This window comes from Bombyx mandarina, chromosome 25 (genome assembly GCF_030267445.1).
Source record: "Bombyx mandarina strain Sakado chromosome 25, ASM3026744v2".
NCBI lineage: Eukaryota > Metazoa > Arthropoda > Insecta > Lepidoptera > Bombycidae > Bombyx > Bombyx mandarina.
In genome coordinates, this window is record NC_143231.1 from 9,954,816 (window position 1) to 9,966,324 (window position 11,509).

At 37.3% G+C, this 11,509-nt stretch overlaps 1 protein-coding gene across 3 annotated transcripts in view; it reads right to left on the bottom strand.

Annotated features, from left to right (window-relative positions):
- The window catches only part of GluProRS (Glutamyl-prolyl-tRNA synthetase), a 54,276-nt gene extending 43,968 nt beyond the window's left edge, over positions 1-10,308 (bottom strand). Inside the window, exons 1-15 of one of the 3 annotated variants that reach the window (XM_089738371.1) lie at positions 10,061-10,308; positions 9,542-9,712; positions 9,161-9,213; positions 8,742-9,074; positions 8,493-8,643; positions 8,071-8,187; positions 7,720-7,846; positions 7,030-7,222; positions 6,651-6,822; positions 5,642-5,800; positions 4,938-5,012; positions 3,950-4,094; positions 2,586-2,833; positions 2,078-2,285; positions 485-673 (exon numbers count right to left, since the gene is read on the bottom strand). In XM_089738371.1, the coding sequence (XP_089594497.1) occupies positions 485-673; positions 2,078-2,285; positions 2,586-2,833; positions 3,950-4,094; positions 4,938-5,012; positions 5,642-5,800; positions 6,651-6,822; positions 7,030-7,222; positions 7,720-7,846; positions 8,071-8,187; positions 8,493-8,643; positions 8,742-9,074; positions 9,161-9,200 (2,157 nt within the window). In that variant the 5' untranslated portion in view covers positions 9,201-9,213; positions 9,542-9,712; positions 10,061-10,308. Of the gene's footprint in view, positions 1-484; positions 674-2,077; positions 2,286-2,585; positions 2,834-3,949; positions 4,095-4,937; positions 5,013-5,641; positions 5,801-6,650; positions 6,823-7,029; positions 7,223-7,719; positions 7,847-8,070; positions 8,188-8,492; positions 8,644-8,741; positions 9,075-9,160; positions 9,319-9,541; positions 9,713-10,060 lie in introns of those variants that run through there. The other 2 variants (XM_089738370.1, XM_089738372.1) reach the window with 2 other exon arrangements.
- Between the last annotated feature and the right edge of the window lie 1,201 nt (positions 10,309-11,509).

Below are 11,509 nucleotides of genomic sequence, written 5' to 3' on the forward strand. Positions count from 1 at the left end.
CATAAGGTAGGTGGTGCAGTGATAGTAGTTTCAGGATTTATTTTTTATAGAATTAGAGTTAGTTAATGAGGATTGGGACTGGATTTCACTAATTCATACAATTGTCAATATAATACAACAGTACAATTGTCGGCAAGAACGAATAGTCAAATTATCTAAATGTTACCTTAATGTTTAAAGACTTAGAGAAAAATTAAACTAGTATTTAATTAAAACTGAATTCTAACGTAATTTGTTAAACTTAAGACTTGAGCCCAACTACCCACAACTAAACTTAAGTTACGTTTCAAAAAATTATTTGTTGCCTTAGTTTATAGCTTTGACAACTTTATTTACCTAGGCTCCAAAATTAATAATAGCGGATCCAGCAAAACTGAAATACGACGGTGTCAATCCTTTTTAATTTTTTACATTTTTTAAATCTAAAACACGCCATTATCCGTGTAACTATACTGAGACCAATGTAGCGGATGAAGGAGCTCACCTGTCCGGGCATTTCTTTAGTGTGTCCGTCGGGAACGTGGAACAGCAGCAGCGGGGCGGGGCGGCTGGTGTGCGGGGAGGGGGGCGCGGTGGCCACGTCCACGCGGAAGAACCCGCGCCGCTGCAGCTGCACTATGTCCCCAACCTTCGCGTTGGCCAGCTCCGGCTCGCCGACCATCGGAATTTCCCACTGTTGAATGTTATAAACGAACTAGCTGTAGTCGTCCGCTTCGCTGGCCATTTAAAATTATTAGCAGTACAAATAAGTTTCCGCCATTTTTTGTCGAAAAAATAATATTTATTATGAAAGAACGGTAATTTAAATTTAATCGAAGTGTTGTCCATCACTATCAACTTCTTTTTCCCATCTCTCAGGCAGAGTTGGGATTCCACGTCTGAAGAACTCCTCGTCTTTTGAGGGTATCCATGAATCAACCAATAACATTATTATTTCTCACCCCCACAAACATTCTCATAATTAACGCCCCCGCAACTGGTGTAGGCAGTCCAACACTCATATAAATATTAGCCTATCCATTAAGTACATTTATTTTCTACGTGGATACCAAGTTTCAAGTAAATCGGATGAATGGTTCAGTAGTTATAACGGAGCATCCGTAAAAACCACTGTAGATTTATATACATATTAGTTTAGATAAACTTTTTTTATTGCTTAGATGCATGGATGGTACTCATATTTGTGTTTAAATCGTATTTTTTATATTTATTAATTTAAAAAAAAATATTCTGCTCCTATTTATATAACACAATATTTTCATTTTAAAGCAGGATGGATGAAATAGCGGCAGGTCACGAGCACCACGTGTGACTCACACATTTCCCCTAAAAGGGAAGATGTATAAGACCTTAATAAGGCCTGCCGTCTTGTATGGACCAGCTTGTTGGACCACTAAAAAAATTCAATTATTGCGACGTGTGTGTGTGTGAATTAGTGACGAATGGATAGAATACGGAATGAATATGTAGAGGAAGTCTGAAATTGGTACCTGTGACAGAGAAGTTTGAGAATTGCGCGTTTGGGATGGTATGGACATGTGATGAAAAGAAATGAAAATGAGGTTGGTAAGAGAGTGTTAACTATGAATGTGGAAGGATATAGAGGAAGAGGTAGACCTAAGAAATGGATGGATTGCGTGAAAGACCATATGACGTGTAAAAGGGGAGTGAGCAAAGAAATGGTATATGATAGAGGAGTACGGAAGGAGAAAACCTGTTGTGCCGACCCCAGGTGACTGGGAGAAGGGCAGGAAAATGATGAATATTTTCATTTTAAATTTAAAATCACTATATATTATTTTTATAACAATTAATGTGACCTCATTTTCAAAGGAGACGACTGTCTTTGTTCGTTTCTCAATTTTGGCATTTCAAAAATTTTAGCGCCTCTCAAATCATGTCACCCCTGATTTGTGCCTATGCCCGGGCCTCACAGGCCTAGGCATAAATCCATTACTGCACTCTATCCATACTCGTAAACACCTATTCACATTTTACTGATAATATAATAGTTTAGATTAACATAAACTATTTTAGATTTACTGATCAAACACATGCCCTAGGTGTTTTCACTCACCCTAGTCTGATGGCCGATATACTGCTTGAAGTCCTCATCTTTGCCCAGCACTGCTTTAGATATGATATGATCGAAGTAAACACAATAGGTCTCTACCATTGGTGATTGTTTGCTCTCAGCGAGCCAAGTCAACTTGACGGTCTTTTTGTAGTCTTTATTATCGAGATTCGGTGTTCCATCTATACTTGTTACTGTACCATCCTTTGATCTGAAATTTCGAATAAAGTTAGAAAGGGTAAATAATGATGTATGGGATATTTTGTAAACTTTGGCCTTTAGTTAAACTCAATCATACATAAAATAGAATTCAAAACATTTATATTGCTAGAGGGCGTCGTGTGAGTCCGCATGGGTGGGTACCACCACTCAGCCTATTTCTGCCGTGAAGCAGTAATGCGTTTCGGTTTGAAGGGTGGGGCGGCCATTGTACTGTAAAAACTGAGACTTTGAATTCGTGTCTCTATGTAAAGAAACGTAATCGGGTTGCAAAAACTGAAATATAATTTACCTGTGAATCTTATCGATGGTAACATTGCCATAGTTAATAAACGTGGCGTTTTCTCCTTCTTTCAAGGTCTTCGCATCGGCCTGGTCTATTAGTAATCTGGGAGCCACCCATATAGTTTTGGTACCAACATCTGGATTTTTAGGATGCAGGGGTACAGTTAAGCTGCTATCGCTCGTGACACCCTTGAGATTCACAGGAACAGGGTTCATTTCTAATGCTGTGTAGCGAGGAGCCACCGGATCTATGACCTGGAATCATTCGTTGCATTAAAGTTTGCCCTGCTGTTTACTGTTATTGCACGGGGGAGGAAAGTCCTCCAATGGAGTCCTCGAATGGAGACCACGGATGGGTACCAGGAGCGTGGGGCGTCCTCCAACCAGGTGGAGTGCGCACGGCGGAAAGTCGTTGGATGCGGAAGGCGGAGGACCGCATTATGTGAAGGCATTGGGGAAGGCCTATGTTCAGCAGTGGGCAGATAAAGGCTGATGATGATGATGTACGGAGGCAGACGAGACAGCTGTTTAATATAATACTACTAGAGCCCACAAAAGCGGCCATGTACCAGAATTGATAGAGATACTAGAATAATGGTCGTAGTTCTCATGTAAGTTCATATGCAAGAAAGACTGTTGCTTCCACTATATACCATCTACTGTGATACTCTGGATGGCCTGCTCATTCTTGGAGTTTTTCTTTCATTATAAGGCAGTTCATATCGCACAAGTATCTCTATAATTTTACATACATACTAACATATGACTTACACATTATATTTTACATACTAACATGTGCAGATCTTTAGATAAATAGATAAAACAATATCTCTTCTCCTCTGTTAGTTAGGTTAACGTTATCAATAAAACTACATTTAGGTTAATAAAAGTTTTCAAGGGCAAAATGTATTATATTATAAAATGAAACCCCAAAACTTGATATGTCCGTGCTAATAGTCCAATTTGGAGCAGTGAGGTAACACTAGTGAATTAAAAGGCTAGTTAACTAATAGTATATACATATATATGTTTGTGTACGTATTTGTAATTTAATATAAATTTTATTGCACCTACCACTATTTTCTCTGTACTACCTTTGGTTGACTGGTAGAGAATACCTTAGGCATTAAGTCCGCCAATGTAAATTTTACATGAAGTGTAATAAATGAATAAATCACAATTCCTAACATCACAACTGATCGTTTTTATATTGGCGCCAAATGACGTCCCACGTAACACTAAATTGAGTTCAGCAATATTTGAGAAATAAACCCGAATTAAAAAAAAAGATCACTCTGTTCGCTCATTACCAAGAATATTCTTTCGAAAGTATTTGTAAGTATGCAGTACTTCAAAGATAATTTCACATACCTTCTTATTGATTGCCCAAATTTTATCCCATTCCATGAACACCACGGACCTGCTGGAGCCTTGAGCGTGAATAAACTGACGTAGCGCTTCCACGGTCATACCGCGTCGCAGCACTCCACGTACTGTTGGCATACGAGGGTCATCCCTGCACAAAAGATATGTTATTTATAAATCTACAGTGATTTTTACGGATGTTCCGTTATAACTACTGAACCATGCATCCGATTGACTTGAAACTTGGTATCGACGTAGAAAATAAATGTAATTAATGGATAGGCTAATATTTATATGAGTGTTGGACTGCCTACACCAGTTGCGGGGGCGTTAATTATGTGAATCTTTGTGGGGGTGAGAAATAATAAAGTTAATTTCAAAAGCCCAATGAAGCAGACAGGTACAGCTAGTTTATATATAATTTCAATTTATTGTGCTGCTTCTTAATTATTTTTTTTTATATAATTCCGAGCATTTTCATAGTTTTTTCATATTTTAAACCTTCTCTGAAATTCCATGAATAATTCAAGACCAAAATTAGCTAAATCGGTCCAGCCGTTCTCGAGTTTTAGCGAGACTAACGAACAGAAATTCATTTATATATATATATATAGATTTTAACGTACGATCACCCGGTTGTTCATACGGTAGATTTTCATTCGTGTAAAAACGAACGTATGAAAGAGAACGTTAAAGTTCATTCGATTTGCTTGACAAGTCCGTTGAATATTCGTTTTAAATGCATAAGCGGTGTACGGTTTTTTGCAATACAAACGACATGACGTGAAAGATTCTATGTACAATGTGTATATTCATTCGTTAAAACGTATACTGCAAATAAACGTGCAGGACAATGCCGTGTGAACCCAACCTAATGATTAAAATGTTTTAATTAAAATATCGTGGGGGAAACTATCATCTATAAAATAATATTCATGAAAAATATTAGGTTAAAACTACTTTAATATGATTTGGTAATTTGATACGAACTTACCATCCATCTACAAGTCCTTGTTCCACAAACCAAGTTAGTTTCCTTTTCGACAGTACAGTATTTGTCATGCTCAATCTGAAATAACACCATTTATCCTCAATTTAAATTAAACAGGATTCAATGTCCCAAAATGTGAATCGCACATATACAGTGGAAGATTTTCCTTAGTTCCCTACAGAAATGGCGGCTCACTCTATGTAGGGTAGAGCTAAGGAGAACCGTCTCATATGGGAGAAGCTTGAAAAAGTGTCTCACTTTCAGTACGAAATAACAGTTCAAAAATTCTCCAGAATGGCGCTAGCATAGGCACAGGATATGATATGAATTGAGCAGTTGTTAACTGATTGAAGAAGTATGCTGAGTTAGAAAATTTAATATATTTAATGACTAGAGTAGTTAGTGACAGTGTAATATACAAGACCTCACATGTTTACGTAGTCCAAAATAATTTCGTCAATATAACCTAAAATTATTGCTGTGGTAAAACGTGGAGACATCGATTGCATTTTCTTATCAGCTTTTAATAGAATACTTTTTGTGATTTTGTAGTGCTTACAGTTACTTCGTCATTTTTGATTTCTCTATCTTATTTTAATAACTATCAGCGCCTTTTTTTAAATTTACCCGGTTGCTACTGTAGCGCCACCCTTATTTAGCAGATTTTAACTCTTTTTTGCTATTTAAAGAAGTAATCTAAGCCTCACCTACTATACTCCCAAATATAAGGTTTTCTAATACCAAGTGCCTCTATGAACCAGTAGAACTGCGGGTCTCGATCGTGATACTCCATCGTTCGCAGCACGTGAGTTACCCCCTCTATGGAATCCACGATTGGACACGCGAAGTCGTAGGTCGGATAAACTCTGTAAAACGAAATTATAATTACTAGCAAATCACATTTCTTTGAAAATAAGCAGCCATACACTAAACAGAAACAAATCAAACTAGTAGATACATAAGAGGGCAATAAGCTTTTGGACTATGGCCGAACTCGTACCAGAGTGGAAACTGAAACCTAAATTCCTAAAAAAAAACTTGTGGCATGAATTACAATTCCCACTAAGACACGCGTACGCGGAATAAAAGACTAATTTTCAAATTTTTTTTTTTTTATTGCTCTTATAGGCAGACGAGCACACGGCCCACCTGATGGTGAGTGGTTACCGTCGCTCATGGACTTCAGCAATGCCAGGGGCAGAGCCAAGCCGCTGCCTACCGCTTAATACTCTCCATAAGCCTCGTTTGAAGAACGACATGTCATAGCGCTCGGGAAACACCGTGGAGGGGAGCTCATTCCATAGCCGGATGGTACGTGGCAAAAAAGATCTCTGGAAGCGCACTGTGGATGACCGCAGTGGCGCCAGGTAGGCAATTAAGAGGCAAGTGTCTATATATTAAAAACAGTTCTAGTATTTTGCAAATCTATCTCTTTTTTCTTAATCTGAAGACGAAGGTTCATATTTACATATCGACCCTTGAAAGGCAAACGTGACTAAGCGACAAAAACTGCTTTGTACATAAATGATAGGCAATAACCATATTCGATGCGCAAAAAATTTATATTTCTAGGTCTATTAAAATCATTTCAATCCTACAGCCAGATTCGTTAAAATATATTTTTTTTCAGGTATTTCAACTTTAAATTAGTCTACTGTAAAGTTCACGCATTGTCGCTTAGTCACGTTTGCCTTTCAAGCGTAGATATGTACTCACTTATATTGTGTGCCGGTTCTTGGGTGTTCTTCAGGCTTGCACCTGTAAATGGTGGGATCACGCAGGCAACCATTTGCTGACTGCATGTCTATTTTAGCTCGTACACAACATTGGACACCAATATTACTGCCTTTCTTCATCTCTTCCCACAGTTGCAGGTTCCTTTCTATGGCTGTATACCAAGAATGTAATATAGTTAGAATGTATTTTGATCTTTATTGCATTTAAATTTGGTCTACTTATTTTGATTCATGAGAAATGATATATATAAGAATTCAATAATCATCAAATCATCCTTATGGATTATGGATGTGGTATAAATGTTAATAGGGTTAATAAAATTTTATTTTTAAAAGAATGGATGGTCTAGCATTCTTACAATTATTTCTATTTTTGCTTTCAATTTTCTGTTCTCTCTCAGTTTTCATTTGTTCAGCAGGAGTATCATCCACAAAAGCTTTGCTTTCACGGATGAGTTTCTCACAATACTCCATCATTAAATCAAAGTATTGGGACGTGTGTGTGAACATATCTGGTTTTATCTCGAGCATTGCTACATCCTCTAAAATAACCTGAAAAATAAAGATTGTCGATTTTGTCAAAGGATTAATATATATTTTTTATAATATCTAAGCCAAGTAATGTCCGTGAATTCTTGATAGCAAAATGTTCTGACAGATTAATTTAAGGTATGAAAACCGGAAAGATTTCTTGTAGTATTTTTTGTGGTGAACCATTTAATATCTAAGTCTTCATCCTATGTTTTGGGATAATAGGGTGGTGAAGAGTGTTGATCTTACTAAACGATCCCACCATTTACCATTAAATTTACACGCAAACTAATTTTTCACATATTTCTAAGTGTTGGCTTTTATACAGCTTGCAGACTGATATATCAGTCTGTCTTTTTGAAGTTACATATCTCACTATCTAATTAATGAAATATAAGCGCATTTAGACCACATTTATCTAAAAATTGATAAATACATCACCTAAAATACTAAAGCCCATATTAGTTCCATATTAGAACAACATTAGTTCCATGTGATGATATCAGTGGTTTATTTACCTTTTCAAAATCTGCATTTTCTTTAGCTGGATTTGTGTCATCAAATCTCATGACCAATTTGCCATGAAAGGCTTGCTGGTAATATTGATTAAGAAGAGCTGCTTTTGCATGACCAATATGAAGATATCTGTATACATAAAAATAGTTTAGAGCAGGATGATGTCTAAAAACAAGTATTTTATCTTTAGACATCAATTTTTACAATTAATGAAGCTATCCTTAATTATACAAGTAATTGGATTCTAGTCCCTAACATAAAATATACCTAATATTGTATACTGATGGTAGAACATGTTCCAGAACATCAAAATTATCAAATTAACAAAATTAAGCTTCAGAATCATCACTCACCCTGAAGCTTCAGGTGGAAATCTTACAACAACTTTTCCCATTTCAGCATGAGGGAGTTCAATGAACTTTCCTTCCTGTTGTCTACCTCCTAATTCAGCATTTGTTGGTGGTGATTTCCTATAATAAAAAATAATAATGTTTTTGCTATCTCTAATAATCATCTTACATCAAGAAGCTCATTTATAAGATGTGGCCTAAAAGATAAACACCATGATTTGAACAATTGCATAGATCTATTACTTGATAGAAGTGCACTGGAAATCTTGTCCTTTGGGCTACAATAACTTGTGCTTTGGGATTTGTAGAAGTCACCTCAGAAAATTACTTGGGGACCTCACAGGATATTACAGCACTAGATGGCGCCTATTTTGTTACTTAGACAGTTAAATTAATTAAATGTTTATAATTTTATAGTATTTTACCTGGAGGAAACTTTGGTAAGTTTGTCAATGGCATCAGACGGCAGAGCCTTTATAACTGTTTGGACTTGCGGTTGAGCTTCTACCAATTTCATCCAGCGTCTTATGTTTTGAGAAGGAATCAATTTTGAAATTTCTTCGAATTTACTTGATACTGCAATTATATAAAAAAAAATCAATACTTATGTTTATTTCAAATTGCTATTAGGCTGTACTTAAGATTGTCAACAATAATGACGTTTGATAACTAACCATAAAGAACACTGAAGACCGCAAAGTCTGATACAGATAAAGTTTCACCAACCAAATAGGTTAGTGGCCCTAGTGTTTTGTCTAAATACTCAACAGACTTGGGTATTTCATCTTCCAATATAAGACTGAAAGACAACCAATGATTCATTGTGACTTTCTCAAGTGGACTCACAGACTTGTTAAAGGCATTTTCAAGAATTCTAATCAAATCATTGCTAGTCCCAAATGGCACTGGTTTGGTGGAATTTGGAAGAATAATAACTGAGTCGTTCTCCCAAACGATGTCTATTTCTTTTGCCGACGATCTGTAAAACTCCACAGCCATCAAACCACCTGAAATTAATAAAAATAGCTATTTTAATAAGCCCGTGGCCGCGAAAGCAACGTGCGACAATTTTGTCTAAATATAGTAGTATTACCTAAAGGCGGGTTAGATCTATTGCAAGATACCCGCATCATTGAATATTTGGATCTAAAATAAAAATATTATTTATTTATTTTAATTAATGAGACAATCAAAAATTTCACGGAATTTCAATTTTTTTCTCGCCGACAAACCTTTGACGTTTGACCACGTTTGACTTTGAAATATTTTTTTTTTATGGGATTTTATGACATGGTAACTAAGACCCTTAGGTCATATCTTATTTTAATTTACATTCTTAATTATATGAAAAATAATAATATGGAGTGAAATGAAATAAAAATAAGATGATTAATTTGATACATTAATTAACTGGGATGAAATTAAATGAAATGAGATGAGATGATTTGGGATCTCAGTAAAATATTATATTTACGTGAGCGATTCTCTTTCATTCGTTCTCCTGATGCTCCCTACAGGTCCAACCAACGTTCTGTTTTGTTATTCCCTTCCCACAAAACCAGTTTCTATTCTCACTCCTTTACTGTGCACGCGGTCAGACTGTGGAATTCGTTGCCGGCTGACATCCGAGTTTGCAAGTCTGTTTCTGTTTTTAAATACAAGGTCAAACAATTTTATCTCTCATCAACCGAATGATCATGGTTCTATACTCTTCGTATATACGAGTGTTACTGTGTTACTTATAATATTTGCTATGTGTATGTGCTATAATTCTCATGTTGTATTTGTTATTTTAGTTATGTGTTATTTGTTCTACACATACTTATCACTTTTTATTATTATTCTCATTATCCTCTCGCAGGTCTGCTGGAAGAGATTTCTCAAAGAAATAAGCAGTGCCTTTGTACATAATTTTCCTATTACTCTGTACTGTGTCTTGTTTTCTGTGTGTACATAAATAAATAAATAAATAAATAAAATGATGGCTATTTACTGATATTTTTTCAGTGGATTTTTAGGAGGATCCCGAGAAGATACGTCCAGTGGCTTTGTTTCATTTTCACACATTTGTGCACTTTCACAGATATTAAATAATTAATAAACCACCGTTATTACATATTTAAACCTGAAGAAACACTAAATAGAAAAATAAAACAAATCACACAACTTCACTCCTCGCGTTCCCATCAAAAAGACCACTTTGATATATGAATGTGATGACATAAATTTCTGCCTAAACTCTATGGAGGATAGAGGTTAGGAGAACCGTCTGTGTTTGAAAAGTGTCTGTTAAAATCTGACCGGTCACCGTTCTCGTCGAACCCGTCGCTTGCGACGAAGGGCTCGACGAGTAAATTAACCCTCAGACACAGCCCACTGAGTTTCTCGCCGGATCTTCTCAGGGGGTCGCGTTTCCGATCCGGTGGTAGATTCTGCGAAGCACGGCTCTTGCTAGGGTTTGTGTTAGCAATGTCGTCAGGTTTGAGCCCCATGAGATCACCTACTAGTTAAGGTTAAGCTGATATAGCCTCTCAAGGCTATCAGATTAGGTAGGATTTTTTTTTTAATTAAAATCTGCTAAATAATGGTGTCGCTACAGTAGCAGCCGGGTAAATTTAAAAAAAGGCGCTGAAAGTTATTATTATTATTATTATTTTTATTGCCCTTGTAGACAGACGAGCATACGGCCCACCTGATGGTGAGTGGTTACCGTCGCCCATGGACTTCAGCAATGCCAGAGGCAGAGCCAAGCCGCTGCCTACCGCTTAATACTCTCCACAAGCCTCTTTTAAAGAAGGACATGTCATAGCGCTCAGGAAACACCATGGAGGGGAGCTCATTCCGTAGCCGGATGGTACGTGGCAAAAAAGACCTCTGGAAACGCACTGTCGATGACCGCAGGGGCTCCAGGTAGTATGGATGAACTCTACTCCGGTGGCGGGCAGTGCGATGGTAAAAACGAGATGCCGGTATCATCTCGAACAATTCCTCAGAGCACTTCCCATGGAACATACGGTACAAAATACAGAGGGAACCGAAGTCCCTCCGCAGACCCAAAGGTTCCAAACGATCCATGAGAATGGGATTATCGACGATTCGAACGGCCCTCTGTATGGAGTCAAATGGAAGAAGCTGGTATTTGGGAGCCCCGGCCCAGAGGTGGGAGCAGTACTCCACGTGAGGCCGGATTTGCGCTTTATTAAGCAAAAGTCTTTGTCCAGGCGTGAAATACCGCTTCGCTCTGTTGAGGACTCCCAGCATTTTTGACACCAACTTGATTTGCGTTCCAAATGACTCCGAAATTGGACATCACTCGAAATGTCGACCCCAAGTAACCCGATACTCGCGGAAGGTTGCAGGGATACTCCTTGGAATTGCGGCGCCATGACAAAGGGGTCCTTCTTCGCAGTGAACGCGCAAACCTGTGTCTTCAACGGGTTGA